A 27,256-nucleotide genomic window follows, 5' to 3' on the forward strand; every position below is an offset into this window, starting at 1 on the left:
CAGGGTGAAGTCTCAGAGCAGGTTTAGGCAAGCAGGTCTCTGAACTCTGCATGCATATGCACTTACAATGCAAGGAAGCATTATGTATATCCCTTCTAATATTTTTTAATGGATGCAGACAGACTAGACTTCCTTTAAGATCCGTAAATGCTCTACTCTCACGTCTACTATGGCCCTGGAGCTGTGGCGAGGGGTGTCGTTCTCCATCCTGATTCACACTGAACTGTGATCTTGTCTACTACAGGGTCTGCCTGTGACATCTGACAGCCATTATTTTTCCTCCTCCCAGTCCACTGGTTTCACCTTGCCCTGCATCTACCTCTGTGACCCCTCCAGTCATATTTTCCCCTCCCTTCTCCTCCAAGGAAACCCTTAGATTTCAAGAAGCACCTTTTGACAGCTCAGGGCATAAACATACATGCAGCAAATGTCAAATTTAGCATGTTCATCTCTTAGCATTGAAGAGATACCTGCACCTTCCCAGTGTGCTTCACACAGGCATCAATCATACTTCAAAGCTGGGTCACGGACTACAGAGACCCAAATAGCAACACATAGATACTTCCTCTACTTTTCCACTGTGAGGTAGCTTTTCCTAAGCAGGCTTTTGGGAATCTCTTTGCTGTGGCAGGCTGGAATGAATGCAGTAGTTTGACTTAAAAATGTGCTTTTGCTGTCTTAGGCACTGATCTGTGCCTGACGTCCATCCGTAGGGTCACCTGTGCTGTATAACCTGTACAGCTGTCGCTCTGCTCTGCTCCCTGCTCCCCTCTGCAGACCCGGCTACAGGCCCAAAGGCAACCAACAGCGTGCACCCGCGCAAAGCCACGCATGGTGAAGGGCGGCTGTCACCGACAAGCTCGCTCAAGCAAGAAACTTCCACAGGTGGCCCTCAGGTGGAGATTATTTGGGGGGGCAGCCGTGTTCCTGCCCTAGTCACCGAGTCCTGTGGGAGTGCGCGGGGCCTGCGGGGCCTGGGGCACTGATGGCCGGAGGGGACCCTGCCACCCCGCTCAGCGAGGAGCTGCGGAGGAGAGCCGCAGGGGAGGAGTTCAGGGGGAACACAAGGAGCCGGAGGCTTCCCCGCGTAGGCGGCGCAGCGCCGCAGCAGGTGCCCCGGCCCGCGGAGGACGCCCTCCGGCCGGGCCCGCCGGTGGGGTCCGTGTGTCCTCCTTCCCTCAGAGGAGAAGGCGGGGGGCGGCGGGAGCGGCCCCTGAGGTAGCACAGTTGCGCCGCGCCTTCCGCCGGCGGGGAGCCCCGGGCAGGGAGCCCCGGCGCCGGCCGGCTCCTCCCCACGCCGCGGCCCGCCGAGGCGCCACGGGGCCGTTCCCCCCCCTCCACCGCCACCGTCGCCGCGCCCGCCCCGCCTCAGCTCGGCGCCCCGGCCGCTCCCGCCATGCGGCTCTGGGTGCTCCTCAGCCTGCTGCTGCTGCAGGAAACGCTGCCACACGGTGAGCCGCGACCCCCCCCACCCTCGACTCCGCCGCCCCGCCGGGTTCCCCCCCCCCCCTTTGCGAGCCGCCTCGGGCTTCCCTTATTGCCGGGCTGCCTCCGTCGCCCTCAGCGGGGCCGCCCCTGCCCCGCGAAGCTGAGGTGGGTGCCCGCGGCAGCCTGTCGCCCCCCGCCATGACAGCCCCCGGGGAACGGCCGGGAGCCATCTCGGGGGCGACGGCGGGGCTCCCGTCCCGCTGGGCTCCCGTCCCGCTGGGAAGGCGGGTTGCGCTCTTGGTCTGGGGCCAGCAAGCCGTCGGGAACCGAAGATGTGGTTTCAGTCCGTGCTGGGGTTTTGGGGAGAGACGTTTGTGGCAACACCAGCTGCCCCCCTGGCGCCGTTTCTCTTTAGGATCGACGTTTAAGTCCGCGCTTAAATCGTCATGCCGCGGCTGGACGAGGTGCTCGGGTTTAAAAAAAAAAAAAAAAAAAAAAATTTGTGCACGGTTTTTCGTTTGTAGAGAGGACCAAACTTTACTCGTAACTCTTTTTCAGCTTGTGATGAAGCCTTGGTGGGGGAAGAGGCAAGTTTTTGACTGGGAAGGCACATTCGTAACCAATCCTTGACTTACATAGACTTTAGCTAGGCTAAAGAGAGGCTGTTTCCCTCTTGCAAAATCTGAATAAACTTACTAAAACTTATTCAGAAGAAACAACAAAAAAAATTCCTTTCCTTTTCACCACGGAGGGCTTGGGGAACAAGGCCTATGTAGTCCATAGAAGGGTTTATAGAGAAATCGGAGGCAGGTTCTGAGGTGTGTGGTGAAAGGCAAAGAGGCAGCTACCACAAGTGGCCCAAGGAGGTCGTAAGGAAAAATTCTTGAAAGAACATAAAAAATCCTTCACCCCGAGAGCTGTTAAGCAGTGAATGAAGTTGTCAGGGGAGACTGTAGAGTTTCCAGTCTTTGGGATAGTCAGAGCTCAACAGGACAAGGTTCTGAGCAACTGAAGGGGGGTGAGAAGGGACTTCTAGAAGTCCTTTCCAGTCCAGTTTTTCTTATGACTACGTGCAAAGGAATTGCACTCTGGACTGCTGTAGTGTGGGAGAGCATTTGTGCTGAAAGATTCGGTCTGTGGGTGTACATTACCACGTCAAGAAAAGTGTTTTCTATTTGAGAAATAGACAATAAAAGCAGAATGAGAAATGAGTTGTAACTTGGGCAAAAGATTTCCCAGGCCTATGTTTTTGTCAGTTTGTCTAGTTTATACTGAGGTGTGACTTGGTGCTTCACGCTATGTCATCCAGAAGCTTAGCTATGGGAGAAAGTAAGCTGGTGTATTTAATGACAGTTCCTTATCTAAAGCTAGAGGTATAAGTCCTAATGTAGACACTGTGATTTCAAAATAGGCTTCCTAATTTCGCTTAGTTTATGAACAGTGAAATATGTCCCTCCAGATTGTCCGTATGGGCATTGATGTGCCACCCTGTATTGTCCGTGTGAGTGTTCAGATGATGGAATTTTCATTTGAAGTACCAGAAATAGAGATGTGTCCAACCTGGTTTGTTACATCAGTTGTGATCACAATGACTCTGCTCTCTCATCTTAGTCCTGGTGGTTAAAAATTATTCTTTATGGTAACCTTACACTTGATTTATTATTTTTTTTTCAAGGAAGAGTTAATCAGTATTAATGAGAGTTGAAAGGTCTCTGATGCTGGGGCCTGCCTCATGGAATGGGTACATCTGGTGGGCAGTGAACACAATTCCGCTGTCCTTGTGGGAGACCTTGCGCATTCTCTGCTTCTGAAGTTCTCTGGGTGGACACTTGAAGATCAGGGGCCTTCTCGAGTTGTAACCTGTGCAGCTATGAAACCAGTGGAATGTGCATGCAGATATCTGAAGTCAAAACTGGTGATGTCTCAAATCAAAACTGGATGGATGTTTTTTAGCATTATGTGACTAACACTCATTTGGGGATTGTGTGTGTAACATGAGACAAATACTGTGACCTAGGAGCAAAAGTGCTCTGTGATGTATTTCTGTGACACGTTGGTGCATAGTCTCCTACTTTGACAGAATGAGTTAGTAGGGACCCTGAATGTACTGTTGCAGAGAAAATTAGTACAGTGCATCTTAGAAGTGACACTAGGAGCTGATCAGAGGTAGAAAAGAGTTTTCTCAATATTTTTCTACTAAGTCTTAATTTTATTATTTTTTTAATAAGAAGTGCTATTGCTGGATTAAAACAGTGAGGGCTCTGTGCATAAATCTAGTGAGATGGTAAAGTATCCCAAACGTGGCATATTCATGTACATGCATAAATGGGCTAGTTGAGTTTGTTCCGTTCCCTGGGAAAGTCTTGCAGTTTGGGAAAGGAAATAGAGGAATCTCTCTGGTGGGTTCTGTGTTCCTGAAGGGATTTGATTGTGTGTCCTCTTTGTCTTAGGTGATAGGCTACTGTACCAGTTAATTTAGTTATTGGGCATACAGGTACTTGATTCAGCGATGAGAGAAGGCAGGATTATGAGGTGCTGAAGTGGTGGTGTCAGTAGATACCTGGACAGACTTAGAGGAAGTGTTAGGGAGGAGCGTGGTGATGGCTTGCTTGGAAACTCAGCTCTTGGGGAGGTGCAGCAGAGAGGCAGAACTAGGTTTTCTGTGTAGGAGCATAAAAGCTCCTACGATCATGTTTCCCAAAATGCCCCTGCTGTCACCTGCAGGGAAATACAAGGTCAGACACACAGGAGTCTTACTGTGTAGCTGGGAGTGTGGTATAGGAGGAAAGTGTTCAGACTCACTGGGAACTACATGGAACAGATGGAGCTTGTGCAGAGGAAAAACTTAATCTAGAGAAAATCAAAACCAGGCTTCTGGCACTTAAAATTGAAAAGCTTTCATAGGGGAGTCTTTAAAAGTTTCTTAAAGGCAGAGTGTCAGGTGTGGAAGAGAACACAGTTTGGGATGACGTGTTTCCTTGGAGTGAGGTGGTAAGATCTGTGTGCCTTCGAACAAATGTCAGGATTGAGGTTGTCAGAACATAGTGGAAATGGCAGAGAGTAGTTTGAACAAATTGTCCTGTTTCAATAGGGCGAAAAGGGTGGCTGGACCAAAGGGTGTGTGCTTCCACAGACAAATCTGGAAAGTGCAACAGGGAACTGGAGTGGCTGGTTTGAAATACAAATGCTTATCCAAAAGGCTTATCATAACTGTCAGTGGGACCTTCTAATACTAGGGCACAAACTACACAGGAAGGATGGAGTACCTCAACCCGAGGGAGAAGTGGCAGTATCTGTTAAAGAAAGCTTTAGTGTTAAATCTGATTCCTGGTGGGTTTTGTCAGTAAAAGACATCTGGACTGAAATACCAACCCTGTGGAGGAAAAACAACCTGGTTACTGACCACCCAACGTGATGGAGAGTATGACTGCTCTGTTAAAGAAAATCAGAGGGGTGGCAAGGACTGGATAAAAAAGCAAAAGGAAGAATTACTTATACTCTCATAGGTTGGATCACACATGTTGGGATGTGACACCAAGTGCAATTGTTTAGATGCTACAAATGATGACTTCTTAGAGCCACTACTCAGAGAACCCCTGAGAAAAGCAGCACTTCTTGACTTGATTCGAAGCAGTACTCAGCTGATTGGATTCAGATGTTGCTTTAGAACAGCCAGACTGTAGTTTTAATATTCTTGCAGGAATAATAAAAGCCAAAGAAACAACTGATGCATTTAATTTTGGAAGGGGGGATTGCATAAGATGAGGAGGCTCATTAACTCACATATGGGTTAAATATAAAAATCAGAATAAGGCAGACGAAAAGAGTTTGAGGAAGCAGCTTGCAAAAGGGATAAAACCAGCCATAAATCCTTTTCTTCTGATGATGATGAATAAACAAGAGGAGCTAGAGATGTGTGCATGCCTGAGGGCTATGATCTTACTGGCATCACAGAGACGTGGTGGGATGGCTCCTATGGCTGGAGTGTTAGAATGGAAGGATACAGGCCCTTTAGGAAGGACAGGTGAGGGAGATGGGGGGGGGGGGTGACCTCTATGGCAGTGATCAGCTGGAGTGCATGGAGCTCTGCCTGGGGATGGGATGGATGAGGAGCCAACCAAGAGATTATGGGTCAGGATTAAAGGAAACACAGGGACAGGAGACATTATAGTTGAGGGTCTGCTACAGGCCACCCAACCAGGAGCTGATGAGGCCCTCTATAGACAGATAGGAGCAGCTTCATGTTCACAAGCCCTGGTCCCCATGGGGGGCTTCAACCACCCCAGTACCTGTTGGAGGGACAGCACAGCAGGGCACAAGCAATTCTGGAGGTTCCTGGAATGTGTGGATGATAATGTCCTTCTCCAAGTGATAGGGGAGCCAACAAGGAGAGGTGCTATGATGGACCTTGTTCTCACCTACAAGGAGGAGCTGGTGGGGAGTGTGAAGCTCAAGGGCAGCCTTGGCTGCAGTGACCATGAAATGGTGGAGTTCAAGATCCTTAGGGCAGTGAGGAGGGTGCACAGCAAGCTCGCTGCTCTGGACTTCAGGGGAGCAGACTTTGGCCTGTTCAGGGATCTGCTTGGCAGAGTAGCATGGGATAAGGCCCTGGGGGGAAGAGGGGCCCAAGAAAACTGGTTAATATTCAAGGATCACCTCCTCCAAGCTCAGGAGCAATGCATCCCAACGAAGAGGAAGCCAGGCAAAAATACCAGGAGGCCTGCATGGATGAACAAGGAGCTCCTGGACAAACGCAAATGCAGAAAGGAAGCCTACAGATGGTGGAAGCAAGGACAGGTAATCTGGGAGACATACAGAGAAATTGTCTGATCCCTAACCAGGGATCAGGTTAGGAAGGCCAAAGCCCTGATAGAATTAAATCTGGCCAGGGACATCAAGGGCAACAGGAAAAGCTTCTATAAGTACATTGGTGATAAAAGGAAGATTATGGCAAATGTGGGCCCTCTCCAGAAGGAAATGGGAGACCTGGTTACCTGGGACATGGAGAAGGCTGAGGTACTCAACACCTTTTTTGCCTCGGTCTTCACTGGCAAGTGTTCCAGCTACACTGCCCAGGTTGCAGAAGGCAAAGGCAGGGACTGGGAGAATGAAGAACCAGCCACTGTAGGAGAAGATCAGGTTCGAGACCATCTAAGGAACAAGTCCATGGGACTCGATGAGATGCATCTGCGGGTCCTGAGGAAACTGACAGACAAAGTGATTAAGCCAATGTCCACCATATTTGAGAAGTCATGGCAGTCCAGTGAAGTTCCCATGGACCAGGAAAGGGGAAACATAACCCCCATTTTTAAAAAGGGAAAAAAGGAAGACCCGGGGAACTACAGGCCTGTTAGTCTCACCTCTGTGCCCGGTAAGATCATGGAGCAGATCCTCCTGGAAACTGTGCTAAGGCACATGGAAAATAAAGAGGTGATTTGTGACAGCCAGCATTGCGTCACTAAGGGCAAATTGTGCCTGACAAATCTGGTGGCCTTCTACAATGGGTTACAGTGCTGGTGGATAAGGGAAGAGCAACTGACATCACCTACCTGATTTGACACTGTCCCTGCATGACATCCTTGTCTCTAAATTGGACAGACATGGATTTGATGGATGGACCACTCAGTGGATAAGGAATTGGCTGGACAGTCACACTCAAAGAGTTGAAGTCAATGGCTCGATGTCCAAGTGGAGAGCAGTGACAAGTGATGTTCCTCAGAGGTCGGTGTTGGGACCAGGGCTGTTTAACATCTTTGTTGGTGACATGGACAGTGGGATGGAGTGCACCCTCAGCAAGTTTGCCAATGACACCAAGCTGTGTGGTGCGGTCGACACGCTGGAGGGAAGAGACCTGGACAGGCTTGAGAGGTGGGTCCGTGCAAACCTCATGAAGTTCAACAAGGCCAAGTGCAAGGTCCTGCACATGGGCTGGGGCAATCCCAAGCACAAATACAGGTTGGGCAAAGAGTCAATTGAGAGCCCTGCAGAGAAGGACTTGGGGGTGTTGGTTGATGAGAAGCTCAACATGTGTTTGCAGCCCAGAAAGCCAACTGCATCCTGGGCTGCATCAAAAGAAGTGGAATCTGTTATACAGAAAAATCTATTACCGTGCTCAGTAGGATACTGCACTCAGAGTTTCTGATATGTTTATCATGTCACCATTTTCCATCAAAACCTCCCGAAGCACCTCCAGAGTGAACATGGGTCACACAAATAATTAAGTTTTTAATTTTCAAGTTTCACTTTCTGTAGGTGTTCTTTCTTATCCCCCATTCCTACCAGTCTTAGAAATTTTTTGGCCATCTCTCCGTGTCACACGCCAGCACATGGAATCACAGAATGGTTTGGGTTGGAAGGGACCCTAAAGACCATCTAGTTCCAACCCCCCTGCCAGGGGCAGGGACACCTTCCACTAGACCAGGTTGCTCAAAGCCCCGTCCAACCTGGCCTTGAACACTTCCAGGGAGGGGGCAGCCACAACCTCTCTGGGCAACCTGTTCCAGTGTCTCACCACCTTCACAGTAAAGAATTTCTTCCTTATATCTAATCTAAATCTGCCCTCTTCCAGTTTAAAACCATTACCCCTCATCCTATCACTACACCCCCTGATAAAGAGTCCCTCCCCATCTTTCCTGTAGCCCCCTTTAAGTACTGGAAGGCTGCTGTAGTGTCTCCTGGGAGCCTTCTCTTCTCTTAGCTGAACAACCCCAACTCTCTCAGTCTGTCCTCATAGGGGAGGTGCTCCAGCCCCCTGATCATCTTCATGGCCTCTATGGACCTGCTCCAGCAGCTCCATGTCCTTCTTATGTTGGGGGTCCCAGAGCTGGACACAGTACTGCAGGTGGGGTGTCAGGAGAGCAGAGTAGAGGGGGAGAATCACCTTCCTAGACCTGCTGGGCACACTTTTCTTGATGTAGCCCAGGATACAGTTGGGTTTCTGGGCTGCGAGTGCACATTGCTGGCTCATAGTCAGTTTTCCATCCACTAATACCCCCAAGTCCTTCTCTGCAGTGTTTAAGTGCCATGATTTGATGATATACACCTGAGACTTAAAAGAAATTTGAATCTGAAATTGCTGAAGTCTTAGCTCGGATGCATGACCTATCACATAACTACTCTTTCCCAGGGAAATGGAAATATGCCGACATTTTAAGATTTTTGAGGGAGGTATAGGCACAAAGCCAGATCTCTATTCTGCAAATTGAACTCGCCATTAGATAGGAATGAATTACAGTAGAATCAGTATGCTTTTGTATGGCTGCCTTTTTTTTTTTTTTTTCCCCACTTCAGAAGTGTGTTTTGTTTTGCAGATCTGCTGAAGTTCTCCAAAGGACTTTATAAGGGTGTGGGCATAGGTGAGTTGATTAGGTTCCCAGAGGCTTTTGATAAGCCTGTTAAAGACTTCATGGGAACAGTGGTGCTGTGAGACAAGGGAAGACCTCTCGTGGTGTAATAACTAATAGAAAACAAATTGTTAATCCTCAGTTTTTGCGATGTGGGCACAGAATTGTTTTTATCCAGTTGAATTTCACAGGGATCTTGTAAGGTACATGCTTTTCAGCATATTTATAAATCTGCTAAAAGAAAACAAGACTGTCAATAAAGAGTTGCAGAAGAATTTCTCCATTTTGAAACACTGGGCAGTGAAAATAGGACTTGAAATTTTATGTTGGTAGATGCAAAGTAACACATTCATATACACATTGATGGGTTTCTGCTTAGGAATTTCTGGCCAATAACTCCTACTTAGGAAAGTGATCTTGGAGTTACATTTGATTATTCTAGAGAAAACCAACTCTTAATATTGCTTTCTTGAAAAGTAATGAGCTATTTAGACAGGAAAGAAGACACCACTAATATGTACAACTGTGATTTGACCACATCTTGAACCTGGTGTACAGTCTGCTTTTGTCTTCTTTCCATTACCCAAATGTGATGTAACTGAACTGTTTAAGATGCATATTCTTTACAAGGAGCGATTAAATAGAGTAAGACTTGTCAGTCCAGAAAGGCTATGTTTGAAGGACGCTTAAGTTCTGTAAAAGTACCAGTGCTGCAGAGAATGTTGTTGGAGAAACAATGGATTATTCACTTAATACAAAAACTAGGAGGCATCTAATATTTATGTATAATTTGTGTAGTTTTGAAAATTGACCAGACAAATTAATGAAGGAAGAATTCACCAAGGACAAAAACAATGGCAACTGTGGTTCACAGATCCCTTGAACTAAAGGTTCTTGGAAGCTAGGAGAATAGTATCAAAGGAGCAGAGATGGTTGTCCTGTTCTCTGGTTGACAGCTGACACTGGGTGGAGTCAGTGTGAAGGTGTTGGCTAGGTAGACATTTGGCCTAACTCACTGTAGCCTTTCTAAGGTAATGCAGGGAAAAAGTGCTCCTACACGACCTGTTTGTCCCTGTAATACATGCGCTGTGTCACTCACTAGGGTAATGTGCTCTGATTAGCTAGAAAAACCCTACTGCATGGTCTTCCACAGGAGGCAGCAACCACTCCTACGAAATTCTCCTTTGTTATCATCATTCCCCCAAGTTTGTCAATTTTGCATGGCCAGTGGCATCACAGGTGTGAAGAAAAATTGGAAAAAGCATAAGTATTTGTTTCACTCTCCCTTCCAGAAACTATAAAATGTTACTCTTTATGTCATGATCTTTGGAAGGCATTTCTATTTGATCACTTCAATTTGTGTCTCATTTTAAGTTGGTGAGGCATCTTTGCGATCAACTTCACCAATGCTTATAATGTAGAATTGGGAAAAATGTTTGTTTGGCAGGGGAGGGGTATACCTTAGTAACTGGATGTGTGCCCCTCAGAAGAATTATTCTTATTACGTAAGAGTCCAAAAGAGTTCAAAATGCATTGGGAAAACTAAGATGACAACAGCATTGCTGTTTTCCAGTTTATTTTCCAGTTGGTGTGAGACCAGAAAGCAAATGCTCCTACACAGGTAGCCTTACTCTGCGTGCTGAGATCACAGAGTCACAGAATGGCTGAGGTTGAAAGAGACCTCTTGGGATTATCCAGTCTAATCCCATGCTCAAACAGGGTCACCTAGAGCAGGCTGCCTAGGACTGTGTCCAGTTGGGTGTTGAATATCTCCATGGATGGATACTCCACAATCTCTCTGGGCAATTTGTGCCAGTGCTTGACCAGTGTCACAGTAAAAAAATGTTTTCTTGTGTTCCAATTGAATTTTCTGGTTTTTAAATTTGTACTCAGAAGGCTCTGTGCCATTTGAAAGAGATGTGGCGTACATCAGGCTGGACTTAGAAAAGTGGAAGGCTGAAGCAGTGCAAGGTGTCCAGCTGGGGTATGAGGAGCGTCACGGGAGCCATCAGTGGCAGGAGTCTGAAAGTGCTGCTCTTCATACTGCAGCCAGTACCAGTTTTATTTCATGTTAACTCAGTATACAGCAAGGCTATTTTTAATTCCAGAGGGAACTTGTTGCTTGATTTGTACAATAAAATACCCAAGCATTTTCATGTGGAAAAGCTGTGTTCAATGTGAATTAGTTGTCAGGCACAGTTAGTGGAGTTTTTGATGTCTGGGGACAGCAGTTTTAGGCTCGTCTCACAAAAGATCTATGCTTCCTGCTGTCAGTTAAAGCAAGAATGTCTTGATTTTTTAATTTATTTTTTTTTTTAGATTTGAGACACCTCACTTTTCTTTTTCCCTTCCATTTTCTTTGCTTTGTTTTTAAAGGGATCTGGGTATCCCTGTTGTCTCTAGCAACTAATGAAACCTCTTACTGTTTGCCTCTAAATAAAGTTCTGTTTTCATCTGGACTGTCAAAATGAATGGCTGTTACAGAGAAGTGATGAATTAAATACTACCTTCAAGTGACTTAAGTGCCATTTGTATTTTCACAGTACTTACTGTAAAAGAAGAAAACTGCATCACTGTTTTATAAATTGTCATGAAGTTCCACACTTGCCAGTTTTTCTTCATGGGTCCCTTATGGGAACAAGATGTGTGAAAAGGTTATGCAGAATCGATGCGTGTGTGACATCCCTACCAGGATGGGGAACTTGTGTAGCATTGTGTACTAAATGGCAATGACATGAGGTAGAAATGACAAAAGTAACTGGAGATAGAAATGCTGTATTTCTTTCCCTTCCCATTTGTAAAGTACTCATACCTTACATACTTGTCTGTTTATGTGAACTGTAAGTATAGATTTTCCACATGTTGTTGAAAGCTCTCTTTTCTTCCTTTTTCCCCATGAAAATGGGTCATGCCAGAGACTTCAAAAACTTATGGAAATTAACCCTTATTCATTTTTATGAATCCCTTATAGGAAGAACAAAACTTTAGTTATTCTCTGTGATAATAAGGAAGGGGATTTTTTTGCGAAAGGACTATATAACCTTTTTCTAATCAGTAACATTTCCACCTTTTATTTTACTAGTTATTGGACAGCCTTCGAAGGGTAAGCGTCCAAAAGAACCTGGGGAAAACAAAATTAAGCATGTTAACAAAAAAGTAAAACCCAAGACCCCCAAAATGAAGGAGAGAGAATCTGCTGACTCCTCTTTAAAGTCCCAGTCCATACTGACACAGGTGATGGATAAAGGTCGTTTCCAGAAACTAGCTGCCACTTTAAGCCTCTCTGCAGGACAAAGCCTAGAACTGCGATGTAAGGGGAGTAATGTTACTTGGAACTATCCTTCATACTTAGACACCTTTAAAGACTCCAGACTCAGGTAAGCTATTTTTCATTTTTGGGGGGAAAAAAAAAAAAATCCAGAACTTGTTTTTCCTACCACTTTCAACACCATTGGTTTTTTTGTTTGCTTGTTTACATTTTTACAATCAGGCTGTTCCACCTAGTAGTTTCTAATGTCAACAAAAAAGGATGAGCATCTTTCAGTCAGCACCAGTTACTGCCCTGTGATTTGCACTGTGGAGTAGTCTTGTAGCATGTGAACTGGATTTCCTTAAGATGAGTCTAAAATAGAAGATGTGGTCCAGCAGGACACCAGTGTGCTCCAGCCACTAACAGGGAACCACATTAGAGCTAGTCCAAAGTAAAACTCTCAAAATGTGTGAGTGTGGATGTCAGGTGCTCACTACCAACTCTACGGAGACCTGCTCCTGGTGGGCTGTACTGGTTGCTAATGTAGCTACCACTTGAGACACTAAAATTAATTTCCCAAAGAGGCTCAAACCCCATCACTGAACTAGCAAAAAAATACACCAACCACCATGCTAAAGAAAAAATAAGAGTAGTCTTTACTTTTTCAGTCAAAGTTAACCTTTGTGTGCAAAAGGGAATTGCAGTGTTCGTGGTGTGGCAGAGTTTAATGCTGAGGATAGTCACCTTGGGTTTAGGAAGGCTTTTTCTTTCATCTAGTGACATTTTAATGGAAACTGCATAAATAGTTGGTTAACAGGAAGAGGGACTGAGGATTTTCTCCCTTTCTCTGCCCCACCCTCCAGGTGAGTGTCCTGTTGCTCTAAACATCTCCAAAACTGTATTTGTTTGCCTTCCCACTTTTTGAGGATAGTACACATAGCCAAATGTAGATTAAATGTAGTAATTTAGTTTTGTATTTGAAAGAGGAGGCACATATAAGGAGCTTAAGGATGTCTTCCACAGGCATCTTTTTGCCATGAGTAGTGTTTGTTTTCACTGACTGTTTTATGGAGGTTTATGTATCTGAGACAAGTAGTGAGGAGACTGTGGAGCATTGAACGATGTCCTAGGAAAGAGCTGTAAGGAGCTTGTCGTGATTATTAGGTGAGAGAGGCACAGAGGTATGAGCAAAGGTATCAACTCCTATTGTCCTTTTGTTCCTAAATTAAGTACAAGCATGTATGCTCTCTGTAAATAACCGAGGTTGTCTGAATCTTTATGATCCATTTCACTTATTTACAGGTATGATGCTACCTTAAGATCACTCCCAGTTAATTAATTTTTCAGATATATTCTTCTTTCCACTTCTCTTTTCAAAGAGGAGCGTCAACAATTGGCAGTTACAGACTGTGATTTCTAGCATATCCTTCTGAAATTTGTGAGCCAGTTCTTCTCTGAGTGTTTATTTGCTTGTCCCCTGATGGCTAAGGTATTCAAGAACTACACTGGCTGAATAAACCTTTGTAGGTAGTGCAAGGCTTCTGTCATAGTAAGTTACAGCAGCAAGTCTATTTCTGCTGAGGGTTTATCGCAGCAACATCTCTCAAAAGATCTTGTGGTCGATTTAAACAACTATGGCTTTTTTCTTTTGCAAGAAATAATGTTTTATCTGGATTTATTCCAGTAGGTGGCGTTTATGAGCCGCAGTACAGACCTGGCCTTCCAGCAAGCCAAAGCAAAATCATATCAACAAGGAGCATGTGTGTGTGTGGTGGTGGTGGTTTTCAAGTGTATGTTAATGTTTTGTGCATTTGCAAATAGGTTGCTGGCATGATTTGGTCCTGTAGACCTCCAGGTCATGTTTTCTGAGTATTAGCATCTGGCATTGAAGAAGGCAAGGCAAGTATTCACAGTTTTTGGAGAGGAATCTGAATGTTGCTTCATGATTTGTTTGACTGTCTATTCCTCTCTTGCAAAATTAAGTAATTTTGTAGTGATGCACATGGGACAACATACAAGAATACAAGAATTTAAGGTAGTTTGGGGAGAAAAAAGATAGGCATTTCCTAATTGTGTAGTTTGGCATTTTGTAGTTTGAAGTAGTTTGGGATTCTGTTGCCTCAACAATTTACCTTTCTGTTCTCATTCAAGTTCACAGTATTGGTAATATTTTAACTATATAACAAAAGTTAATAATGTCACACAAAATAAATGCTATAACACATTTTGACTGGGTGGATATAACTTGCCTAAGTAGTTATTTTCTTTTAGAAGTATGTTAGGCTTATATTTAAGGGTCTGTGTTGAAATACGATGATCTTTGCTTTAGAAAAATTATTTTGAAATAAGTTATTGAAACAGTAAGGCTGAGTTAGACTGAGTCAACAATTTTAAATGTAAGCAGAAGATCCTATAATTAACTTGAGAAATTGAAAATGTAGATTAGTAGCACACTTCAGAGTCACAGCATAGTTATGGAAACATTGACCACAAAATGTTGTACAGTTATATTTCATCACATTTCTAGCATTTTGGTAATTATCTCAAGATTTTTGCTTTATTGCTAATAGATGCATATGAAACAAAGTCTGCTTTATAGAATGTGAAATATAAAATCTATATTCCATAGTTTTAGAAAACTTTGATTGAATTTAACTGGAAATAGCATTAAGATAGCATGTTATTTAGTTAGCTCAGTTGGTAGTGTTTGTAAGTGAACTGGCAGCAGAAAATGCTAATCATCTCTCAAGAGGAGCTTAGATCTTCCTCGTGGCAGACAAAAGACCATGCACCAAGCACCAACTACAGTAGAGAAATTTTTAAATTTTATGAATATATTGCACTCATTATTTTAAAACAAATTGCTGAATATAGGGCAAACGGGGGGGAAATCAGAAAAATTATTAGCAAATAACCTACAGCAAAAATTGTCTAATCATCTAGATAGATATATGTCCAGTATATTCTAACATTTTTCGAGTGCTTAAAGACCAAGTATAAGGTAATCCCGTAATTACTGAGGTGTGGAGTGAAACCTAAGCTAATTAACTGGGCTGGGCTTTTTTACCTTAGATTTCCGTGCTGGAGTTGGGGCACTGGTGCAAACCAGAGTTGTCGGCAGCATCGGGGGGAAGTGGTTGGGGTCTGAGGAGGTAATGGGAAGTGAAGGAGTGGGTTGCCACTGGGTAAGTGGGATGGGGCAGTGATGATGAGGCCCATGCGATTGCTGGGGACTAATGACTACCATTCTTTTGTTCATTTGTACGTTCCTACAGCAGCAGATGCTCAATTCCTGTATTTTCTTTAAATAATGGGAGGGATATACAAATTCAGCTGGTCTGGTGGGAATTTTAACGATAAGCAAGGTGTTTTACATCTCCTGGGAACTGCTAACATCCTCTAACTCTAGCTGTGACAAGAGGAGGCTTTAAGGATCCTGGTATCTAACAGAATTGCAATTACAGGAGGCAGAAGAGACCTTAAGGTTCAGGATGGTGTGAGGGCATTTGTAGCTCAGCTGGTTGGAGGGTTTGTTAACAGCAGAGCTCCAGGGCTGACACTGAAGATGCCCACTCTGTTCTGTTTCCCATCTGTAGTTCTGGGAGAAGAGGGTGTTTTGGTTTGCAACTAGTTAAATTTATCATCCACGTAATGTATTTCCTATGGGTGGTTGCAAAAAGGAGGGATAAAAGCCAGATGTTTTGTCTCCATGCTATGCTTATCATGTTTTTAACTTGCCCATATGGTAAGGAGAATACAGCAGCCTGGAAGACAATATGACTTTTCTAAGGAAGAGATTATAATTAGAAAAGCCATTTCAGTAGCATTAGTGGCTATGCTTTCTTTGAGTTTGTCTTTGTAGGTATACTTTATGACCTGGTAAATGAAATATTTTTGCTTGCTATACAAGAGAGTCTCAGTTTTTAATAGCAAACATTAACAGCTACAGACCTAAAATTATCATGTAGGGGCAGGGAAAGACTCTGAGTGAAAGGAGAAGGATGTCTCTTTCTTTGACTGTTTCTTGTTGAGCCAGAGAAGAAATTCTCTTTCCACTGTACTAACTGGAGTAAATAACAGTACACACTGAAATGATTTACTTAGCTTTAGAGACTGTAGCATGCAATGCAACTCTGGGGAGAAAGCTAGAATCAAGCAAACTTGGCTCCCGAATTAAGGACACACGCCAGCTTGCTTCAGGACTAGCTTATTATCTGTAATGCTCTCTTGCCTTGTGCAGCATAAATACACCCTGCAGATAAATTTTTGTCTGAAAATTTTATGTACTCACCAAACTGCCCAAAAGTCATGGTGGTGTTAATGGTCAGAGGTAGCTCATGCACCTCCAAAACAGAAGGGCTGGACTGCTGTTTTGTAAGACTGTGCATAACAAATTAATGACTGTAGGCTCACCCAGAAACTGGATCTGCAGGATAAAGAGAAGGATAAAAACTGAAACGGATGAAAGGAAAATAAGCGCAAGCACGTTTTCCCTTTGTTATGCTTTATAGCAGAAAGCTGCTCTAGATGAAGGCAGTCTAACTTTGCATAGTCTCTGCTCTGCCTGACTTGGAGTATGGATCTCTCACTTGCCAAAGACCAGCTGTATTTATCACAGAACTTCATCTGATAAATAAACTCATGTGAAATGGAACTGCTCCAGTGGAAGAAGCTGGGGCAAAGAGCTGGACATGCATCACATGCACATTTGTGTGTGTGGGGGGTGTGTGGTCGGGAGCACTCTCACAAGTATTGAGGAGACTATGTTGTAGAGGGCAAAATTAGACTGCTTTCAGTGAATGCAGGCTCGGGCTGGCTTAGTGGGACATTGGTTGTGCTCATGTGTATAACTGAATCTCATTTTGTTCCATGTGCTCTGAAGTCTGAAAGCTAGGGATTTTTTTCTTGTGTTAAACAGTAAGACGTTATGTTCCTCTCCTAGTGAGCTTGTATTTGAGATAAGCTCTCTTTTGTCAATATGAGTGCAGCTGCTTGAGAGGAGTTTGCTAGATGCTCTTTGAGTGATGCTGTGTACACTATCTTTTTGTCTTTTTATATCTTTTTATTTTTAGCTTCTAAACTTGACGTGGTTTTTCTGTCAGAGATCTTTTGAACTTCAAATAACTAAAGCGTCATAAGATGAATGTATGGAATAAGATTTTGGAGTAGTTTTCTAGTTTCCTTAAACAGTCTTGAAATGTTTGTATATACAACATTTTTACTTCGTGATATGTAGAGCACAGCAAAGTTTTGGCTTTTGAGTCAGATTTCCCAGCACCCAGAATACTAATGAAATAAAAGGTATCCTGGAAATATTGGTCAGTTGCAGGATTTACCATTTATAATTTACTTTATATGGCCTGTTTTGTCTGCTTAATATGGTTATGTCACAAATTTCAATACTTCCACTGGTGGTTGCCAGGTTCTGTTAGTGCATGTTTGTGGGTGACTACCTCGCTAGGCTATTTCCATTGATTATTGGATAGCTTGTTCTCAGTTAAGTAGAACACACTGTACAATAATTAATTAAGTCTGACCTTATTTTTCTGTCTGTTGGGATTTCGAGCTGTAGTTTAGTGTCTCCATTAACAGTTGGAGGCAAAAATGTTCTGGCATAATGGTTTCTCTGTAATGCTGACATTTAGTACTGGATACTTGCAAAACATTTTATGCTGATGTAGTCATGTAGCCTATGAAATGTGAACTGTGAAACTAAGTAATAATAATAATAAAGACTAGGACATGTTTTGGATTTCTCTTCCTGTTGGGTATGATACACAACAGGATCTCTTGCACAAATAGGAATCTCTCAAAGGTCATCCAAAAACTGGAGATAATTTATAATGTAAGCTAGTGTATATATTAAAAATGAAAATGCTACTACTCCATAATTACATAATTCCAAAGAGTGGAATCAGATGAGGTTGTGTAGGACAAGCGCATTTAGCAGGTAGGAAACACAATTTGCCTGTTTCCTTAGGCCTCAAAACTGCCCAGTGGTGGATGAGTGTACTAGTGGTGTCTGAGGGCTTTAATGGAGAAGGTAATTCTCAGTTCTCGGTGTGGTTTTAATTCCTAAGCTACTGGCCCTGGCTGGAGGCTGAATGTTGGGTTACATGAACCGTTGCTCATGATTACTGGTAGTAGTGCAAACTGCTAGCAGAACACCTAGGGAGTCAGAAATTTGGGGAAGTGCGTGTAGCTGAAAGCAGTGGCCTCTCTGTTTGAGCAGTTAGTGGGGGGTTGCCTGTGATGGAGACATGAGCAAAACAGAGCATTTAGAACATGCAGTGCAGTCAGGCATGTCTGTGGTACCACTGTTACACAGTGACAAGGTGTTTTAGAGGATAAGAACTTCTTCAAAGCATATTAATCTCAGAAATAAATGATTTGGTCAGGCATCTGCCTTACAGAATAACTGCCACATTAAGAAGAAGAACTACAAGGATAATAAATCCTCAGAGAACCCACAGTTGAATAAGAGCATGGGAGCTGTTCAGACTTCATGCACACTGCGTATTTGTCCAGACCCCATTTGAAACACTGAAAAGGAGTTCGCTATCAAATGTCTAAAACTGGAAAAACCTCTCCTGACTTGGTTACAACAGCAATGACCCTGTAACTTGATGTCTTGCAAAGTAAAGCAGGAAACCTTTGTGACCTGGCTGTGCTACCATGTAAAGGCAGGTGGTTGAAAACAAGAGTCAGAGCAGCAGTGGGGTGGGTGCATCAGTACTGCCACACACGGCTGTCCTGATGGGGTTCCCTAAGAACTGGTACTGTTGGATCATTGCTTTTGCAATCCATCCAAAGGTAACACAGCCAACGCTGCCAACTGTAATACCATCTGTCTGCAAGAAAGAGCCAGGAAAGCAAGCTTTAAAATAAAAAAGAGCAAGATGAGATTGTGGCTTCTAAATTTCAGAGATAGGACCTTTGACCCTTAGAAACACTGTCAGTATCTACACACTTACAAATATTTACACATTTACAAATTTTGGTCCACTGAGAGATATATGTGGGAAATCCTGGAGAAGGAGCAAAAAGCAAATTAAGTCTCTGAAATAATCACACAGGCTGAATTTTGTGTAGTTACGTGATGACACTGCCAGCACACCTCCGGCAGTTCTCAGGGTCGTGCTCTGAAATAGCCAAGGGGTGACGAGGAAAATCCAGTGAGAGGATGCCAGTGAGGTGGCTTAGGACAGAGGAGTAGGCAATGAAAAAGGATTTACTTGCAGAACAAATCCAAGTTGAGACAGAAGCTCTTTATGATGGTGTTCGCAAGTGGAAACCAGGACCGGTATGTTAAAGATGGGAAAGCCCTCACACTGAAAGCAGGCATAAATCAGCAAACAAGCTATTCTTCAAGTAGCTGCTATTTACTACTCCTGAAGTATTTGTTACATACTATTGAAGTAGTGCTACAGCTGAAGTCAATGGTATCAAAAAAGGACTGAGGTGCATGGGGGTTGACTTGGAGCATGAAAATACGGGATATACATAAACAAACTGAGACAAAACATAGGTGAACATACAGAGTCACAGAATCACAGAATCATCTAGGTTGGAAAAGACCTTGAAGATTATCTAGTCCAACTGTTAACCTAACATTGACAGTTCACAACTACACCATATCCCTGAGCACTATGACGACCCTACTCTTAATACTGTCTACAGCAGTCCCAGTTCAGTTTCCAAATGGGGACCGAAAAGAATCCAAGAATGAACTGTACAAGACAAAAGCTTGTCAAGTGCTTGTGTGTAGTTGAAATCAATAAAACTACTAATGTAAGCAGGCCTTTGCTGGAGCAAAAGGGGAAGTTGCCACATAGCTCTGAAAGTGAAAGGTGGGTCAGTTGCAGAGTAGGAATAAAAAAAATCAAAAGTAGAAGTGAGCTAACAGAAATGTGCAAGGAAATACATCTGTGTTTGTCTGTGCCTTTTGTTTTTCTTCTCCCCAGTATAAAGCAGCTTGACAGGTACGGTCAGCTGATCCTCGCAAACTCCACTGCAGCTGACACAGGTGAATATAGCTGCTGGCTTCAGCTGTGCAACGGTAACAAATGCAGGAAGGATGAAACTAAAACAGGTTCAACATACATCTTTTTCACAGGTAATTAACTGACTGGGGGATTATTAATGGAAATATATTTGCTTGTAAGACAGGAATAAAGCTACATCAGCGATTTCACTGTCAAGATTTTCCTTCCACCTTTTTTTAATAGGTGTTAATAAAGACAGTGCTGGTGAGAAGAAAATTACTTGCTTAGTGTGGTTTATGAGTTCATTTCCCCTATGGATTATGTTAAATGTGTACCCAAAATAATGCATAACACAGTGAAAAGCAAATACCTTTGAAAATACTAACATGGATTCTGAGGGTATTCTACAAAATGAATTTAAAAAACGTTTAATTTTTGAAAATGTGTCTGGATAAAGAAAATAAATCTATGCAGAAGATTCATTTTGTTGTGGCATTCAGATGACTGTGTGGACTCCTGCACTAACTTAAAAACCTTGACCTCACTGATCTTGGTAAGGCCACGGTTTCTCCCAAGAGTGTATATAGATAGCATGTTTCGTGGCAAAACGCTCTTAAATACATGTGTTGTTCCACAGAGCTTGAGGCTGACTGTAGCCCTAACACTGCATGGATATGGTCATAGTAGGTAACCGTGCACAGTTTACTGCTACTTGGTACAACAGAGCTGAAATCAAATGTTCTTCTCATGGAAAACATTCTGAATGGTAAAACAACCTTCACTGCCTGATCAGAGCTAAAGCATTCTTGGCTAGAAAATGTTTCGGTACAAAATGCTGGGATAGGATTGTTTGTCATTGTGTTTTGGAGCTAAATTAGACCATGAGAGTGTGCAGAAGCCATTTATCAGAAGTGCTTGATGTTCTGAGGATACATTCCTTTAGAAAGGGTGGAATAAACTTTTCAGTCAAGTTATTATGTAAATGCTTGTGCTAGAAAGAGGAATTTCGGCTTTATATTTCTAAGCAGCATGCCAAATGTGGAAATACGCTTTAACTGTCATTCTAAAAGCACTAAGTATTTCAGCTGCTTAGGGCAGTACATCAGACATTTTGCCTAAAATTGTATGTATAAAAAGGCTGTAGGTCCAAAGAATATCTCTTTCTAGTAGTGCTTATCTTACCAGTGGTGTTGGGTTTTTTATGTGTGTTACCCTTTAAAAGTGGGCGAGAGAACAGAATTAGATCCAGATGAGTATTTGGAAACTTACTAAAAAGGAATTCCAAAGATTTTGTTAAGATTAAAAAAAATCTGATTACAGTGAAGAATACTTTGTTTTTCTTTTTGATTCAATGTTTTCAATGCAAGCTATGTCAATATATACTCACAGATTAGATGGGTTTTTTTTTTCTTTTGTGTGTGCTTATTTAAAGTAAAAAGCTTTGGGTTAATTTTTAATGTTGCTCATAGCTATTTTCTCTTGTCATATGTTCTTTCTGTTCTTTCTGTTAAACCAAGATGTAAATATTATTCTAACTATAGCAAATCAACTCTTCTGCACAGATAAAGAGGAACTCTTTGTACCTACTCCCAGTTATTTTGAGATTGTCTACCTGAACCCAGATAAACCCGCAGTCATTCCATGCCGTGTTACTACTCCTTCAGCAAAAGTAACTCTACACAGGGAATTCCCAGCAGAAGAAATTGAAACAGATGGAACTGATATTATTTATGATGTGAAGAAAGGTTTTGTCTACCAGCACCCTACTTCTGATCATAAGGGTATTGTCTACTGCAAAGCAGAGTCACATGGAGCACCTCAGATTTCCATAAAGTACCACCTACTGTATGTGGAAGGTAAGGTGCAGTTTTCTCTGTGCTTACACTGACACTTGATTCTTCTGCTGACATTGTATAGAAAACATTTTTTTAAAAAAATAATTTGTAACATAAGTAATGTGATCACTGAGTTTTAAAATCTTGATCAAAACTATATGTGATAAAACTTTGTAGGTTTAAATTCCAGCAATTTCCCAGTGTAGAGGGGAAAGCTGCAGGTGTACATCACTTACATGTTGTCTTAAGCAAACTGAGGCAAAAATTGACTCTTAATGTTTTATCAGTGTATTTAACTTTAGAAACTAATTTTTTGCTTCCAAACGCTGTCTTTCTGTCAGTTCCCAAGGGTCCCCCTTCAGCTACAATTGCGGCATCATCCCACAGAGCAGAAGTAAGTGACAGAGTTCATGTAATCTGTACAGCCCTTGGGGAGCCAGATGTTGATGTGAACTTCAGGTGGCAGTACCCAGGGCAAGAGGTAAGAGATGCATGCCCTGTCTGAAATGGTTTGTTCTTCATAAAGGCAATGCTTTGAATGCCTGTCAGTGTCTAGATTTGGAGTAAAGATTCTTTAGATTGTGGTGTCTGCCTCTTGCTAGCTCAGGTGTGCTGGCAGGAGGAGGCAGCACATCCCTTTTGAACTTCAGCCTATCTTTCTGTGAGAGTCTAGGAGTAGCACAGGAATGAAGCTGGAGAGCTCTACCCATCTAGCAAAAATCAAGCTCAGCAGAGCTCACTCCTCCTCAGGTTTCCATTCCAGAGACACTTGGCCTCTGGCAGCATTTACAAAGAAAAGCCTCAGACAGGGTCAAAGCCAGCCAGCATCAGGAAGCCATTCTAGGGCAAGCCACAAAGCCTCACTGATACCTCTGCATTTGATATCCCTTCCATCTCCATGGCTTGGGTGCGTGAATCATCACAGCAAAGAATCTCTGAGCTGAATTTTTGCTCTCATCCAGAGGCACAGAGATCTGCTTCTGCCCAGCATCATCTCTAGTGCTGTTTATCCGAAGCAGGCTAGGAGCAAAGGAAGGACCGCTGGAAGATGGAACCCTTCACCAGAGGAAAGGGGTCCTCTAAGACCTGAGGGTTTGCGTTGTATTCCATTTGCCAACCCTCCTGGTGCTGGGTTGTCAAAGGCCAATGCAGAGTTTGCTAATAAGGTACTTGTAGCAGTGCTAGTCTCCCTGAGCTGGCATAAAATTAAGTAATTTAATGGCAAAGGTAATTGTTTGAATGAGTGATTGGAGTTCAGTGCTTACTGGGCTTGAGAAAATTCAAATCTGAACCCCAGAGGTTTGCTGTAGCCATGAAGATAGAGACTAGCACTCTGCTGTTGTGGAAGGTGTGTGCATTTTCAGGGGAAGAAAACAGTGAGAGAGCAAGTGAGCACAAAAAGGATTTGAACTGCTGGTGAGGGCACTGGGCACTTAGAACCAGGTTTCTAGTCCTTTCTTAGACATTAGTTTGTTCTTTCACTTCCCCCGCTCCCCTCTACCTCACTGTTGTTTTTTTCTTCCTGCTGTTTGTCATACGTTTTCCTGCTGAGACTATTGAAGTCTAAGGGTTTGTGAGCAATTACCAACTTCCCCTCCTTGCCCTGTCCTGGTTGTTAAATGAGGGCAGCCTCAACCGCATTTGGTGAGGGGCCTTGGTATTGATAGCATGAATTAGGTGATCTGAGGAGTAACTACTGAATGAAGCACCGGAAGACTCTGGCAGAAGAATTCCTGTTTCTGGAGTCCATTTGAAGTTAGGAAGGAAAGGGGCAGATGTCTGAATGAGTGGGGAAACTTGCAGCTGTTGGTGGAGTAAAAAGTCAAATGCTAGGGAAATCTGAAGTGCCTCCAGGTTTGGAGAGCTGCTGAGCAATAGTGGGGTTTGAGTTAAATGCCCAACGTCTTCCTCTGAATTTACGTCTCAGCTGAGCTGAGTCAAGAAATGGCAGTGTGTGTCCTTCAAGGGGGGACTTTAACTCTTGACAGTCTTCATAACTATCCACTCTCTCGGGTGGGGAAGAGAAGTGCCTGTTTCCCACTGATCACGTTAACTTTGACAAAGTTTTTCTGGGTTTTTGTTAGCTTCTTGTAACATCTGTTTATTGGACTGTAGTAACTGGCTATACAAACCCCTATTTTAATTCTTTTGTAACTCATGGTAATTGCTGAGTACAAACAATTGAAGAAATTAAATTCTAGACTCAGCCTGGCCTTCCAAAATTCCGTATCTTATTAGGGCTACATCTTTCACAGCTGAACAGCTGCCCAAGCCTTGTTGCTGGCTGTTCTTGGCTTCCAGTGGTCTTACAGCACCTGATGCAGCACCAGCACATGCACTGCAGCTACTCTAGCACTGACTGACTATAACCAGCTAAACACATGCATATTTTCTCCCTTGTTTGCTGTGGATGCTGCGGCTGCAGTGCAGGGCCCATGCACTCTCAGCAGAGGACTACACCCTCTTAGTGCACCCACCGAGAGGGCTGAGAGAGAGACTGTGGCCTGTGGCCTGCATCTGCCCTGGGAAGGGCTGATGTGCTTATCCGCTGCAGTAAACAGTCTCAGCTCCAGCTGTGCCTGGGGATGGGGAGGGAAGAGGTGTGTTTGGGTTTCTGCCCCAACAAAATGATTAAGTAAATGTCAGAGTAGAAGCACTGTATGCTTGTTGGAGACTTAACGTTTATTAAGGAAGTATTTACATACTGCAAAGGGAAAAGGTGGGGGTGGAGAGAGAAGAGAGAGGACCATTGGTGATGCTGGTCAGATACACCTTCTTTTGTGCAAAAAAAAGGACTGTCAGAGTTCTAAGATTCACTGGATGTTTTCATTCATTGCTGCTGCTTTCAGTGGAGGGAGATCAGTGACAGTTTTTGTTCCCCACCACCACCTTACCCAGCACCTGGGCTGTCACCTACCACTTGATCCCTGAGCAGAAGCAGCACTTGAATCCCTGCTTGCTCCTAGGTACATTGCATTGGAGAGACCCTTATCTCATCTCTGGAGTCACTAACCTTTCCCTCTTACTTTTTTCACTTTTTTTTCCCTTGTCACTCCCTGATAATTGCATTTGCTCATTCACCTGCTGTGAATGCATACTGATCCACTCCTTAATGTGGTTCCCCAGGACTATCTTCAAAGAAGAAGCAATTAATTTGAGAAAAACTGGGTTAGCAGGAGCCCAGCCATGCAAAGAGCATTTGCCTTACGTGGGCCTTTACCTTCACTTTCAGTAGGGTCAGGGAAGTTCCACTTGTTATATTTAAGAACTAATTCAGGTTTAAATTTAGTCTGCAGTAATACTTGATTGTAGGTAGCACTTGATTTTCAGTCTGGGAAGAGGACGTAGTGCTCTGCTAGGTAGAACTCTGCTAAGTAGCTTGATTCCTTCTAAAAGGTTAAGAATTTCTAGGTGAGATAACCAGTTTTGCAAAAAAGTACTTGCTAGCTGTAAATGCCTGCCACTTCCTAGGCACCCTGACTGCACTGTGGCTGGTCTAAGCTTCAAGGCTGGCAGCTTCCTCTGTACTGGTCATTTTGCAAGTGCAAGATTGTAGCTTTGGCTCTAGGTAAGTGTGTAACTTACCCTTTGGCTACCATTAGCTTAAGCCTTGTAGTATTCATATTGGTAAATGGCTAATCCATCTATTTCATGAAGCAAGAAGAGATGGTTTCCAAGCAGAAACCTCTCTCTCTTACCAGTTTTATCCTGGTTATTGGTATAGCACAAGCCAACATGACCAAAGCTGCTGACTAGCATGATGGATTTTGGAAGGAAGGAGACTGCCTTAGTCAATTTTTGGGCCAGTTTCTCTTACCCAGTTCTTTGCAAACTTCTGAGGTGCCAGGGAGTGTGACCTGATAAACAGTCCATCAGAGAATTCTCTTATAGAAAAAAAAAAAAAAAAGCCTGTTATGACAACAACAACAACAATCTAAAAAGCATCTTCCTAAGCATCCTTGTTTGTATTTTTGGCTTTGAAGTTACACAGTTTGGAAAGCATAATGCGAGGAGTAATTTAGAAGCATTAGTGAATTGTTACTGTTTGCTTGTATGTTATCTAATGCAGTGTTTCTGCAACTAGAGGAGGAGGAGGAATTAGTTTGCAACACACAATTTAAAGCTATTCTCTGTGCTAAAAGAGAACTAAGTAAAGCTTGGTCAACTAACTCATGCCACTGCTCCCTTCTTTTTTGACACATGCTGAAAGTCTGAAAATAAGCTCACACACCTATCCTGACATCTCCCCCAAGATACTGCACCTATTTGGGTATCAAGTACCCAAATGCAACCTTAGCAAGTAGCCCATAACTGCTGCTGAGTTCATTCATGTACTCCAGGCAGAGCTTTGGCAGCCCATCACTAATCTAAAGATACACAAGAGTGGAAGAGTATTATCCTTATTTGGCATAACTTACTGGTATGTCAATATTTAATGCAGGGATGTTGCTGCAACTGCCAGACATTTTCAGTTTTCTCACTTAAGGCTGATTTTTTGGATATAGGCTCCTACTATGTGACCTTGCTTCAGGGTTTGATAGGGTAGTGTCACCAAGTACACTTTGCAGAATCATGGCTTTTCTTAAGTGGATGGGTTGGGTTTTTTTTTTTTTTTCTTTTAAACAGTCTGAGAGACCTGTGATTATCCAAAACTTCTGGAGACTGATAAACAGAGGAACTGGACATACCACAAGAATCTCAAAAAGCATTCTTCTTGTTGAGGATTTTGAAGCCAGGGATGCTGGAAACTACATTTGTATAGCTCAGAACCTACAAGGAGAAACCACAGTAGCTACTACAGTTGAACTAAATTGATAGGAAAGGCTTCTGGATGTAGAATGAACTGTATGTTATTTGATATTATAACCATTTATTTTCTTTATTAATGTTTAAATGAAGTTTTCTCTATCACTGTCTGTCTTCATATGTCAATGCATTCCGTATTTCACTAGCTTCACAGGCCAAAACAGAGTTCCTCTATGCCCAGCAGTAGTCAGCTGTGAGTTAATAAAACTATGAAGCGTTAAAGCTTAAGCCTGAACATGCATAGGGCTTACTCTATTTAGGAATAGATGCTCTTGGTCTTTTTCCTCAAACTCTTTCATAAGGTTAACCTGCTGTATGGTTTGTGCCCTTTTTGTGTATGTGAGAACTGAGAGGATATCAAATATCCTCAATCCACCAGGCAGGTGGATTCATTCTGGTGCTGTGCAATTTTAAAGTTTAGAGTACTGTACATGTTTAAAACAACAACAACAAAAAAAACCCAAAAAAACAAAAAAACTTGTTACAGCATTAGCCAATAGCAAATGTTTATTTTGTAAGAATAATTAAATTTCTGAACATTATGCAAATGTACATGTGTGTGTCCCTATCTGTGTGTGTGTGTGTATATTCATTTCATATATGTGTAAA

At 43.0% G+C, this 27,256-nt stretch overlaps 1 protein-coding gene across 1 annotated transcript; it reads left to right on the forward strand.

Annotated features, from left to right (window-relative positions):
* Nucleotides 1-1,396: 1,396 nt before the first annotated feature.
* PDGFRL (platelet derived growth factor receptor like) lies at nt 1,397-27,197 on the forward strand. The gene is made up of 7 exons (XM_074864934.1): nt 1,397-1,451; nt 10,665-10,823; nt 11,854-12,148; nt 19,986-20,137; nt 21,569-21,862; nt 22,183-22,322; nt 26,468-27,197. The coding sequence occupies exons 1-7, from the start codon at nt 1,397-1,399 to the stop codon at nt 26,654-26,656; spliced, it is 1,284 nt and encodes a 427-aa protein (XP_074721035.1). The 3' UTR covers nt 26,657-27,197.
* The last annotated feature ends 59 nt before the right edge of the window (nt 27,198-27,256 follow it).

Source organism: Strix uralensis, chromosome 4, assembly GCF_047716275.1.
Source record: "Strix uralensis isolate ZFMK-TIS-50842 chromosome 4, bStrUra1, whole genome shotgun sequence".
Classification (NCBI taxonomy): domain Eukaryota; kingdom Metazoa; phylum Chordata; class Aves; order Strigiformes; family Strigidae; genus Strix; species Strix uralensis.

What these genes read in the sequence shown, in the direction of transcription:
- PDGFRL (XM_074864934.1), top strand. Translation starts at nt 1,397, where the DNA reads ATGCGGCTCTGGGTGCTCCTCAGCCTGCTGCTGCTGCAGGAAACGCTG. An exon ending in GCAGGAAACGCTGCCACACG is followed by an intron (nt 1,452 to 10,664) that starts GTGAGCCGCGAC and finishes ATTTGTACTCAG; the next exon opens with AAGGCTCTGTGCCATTTGAA. An exon ending in TGCTCTTCATACTGCAGCCA is followed by an intron (nt 10,824 to 11,853) that starts GTACCAGTTTTA and finishes TTATTTTACTAG; the next exon opens with TTATTGGACAGCCTTCGAAG.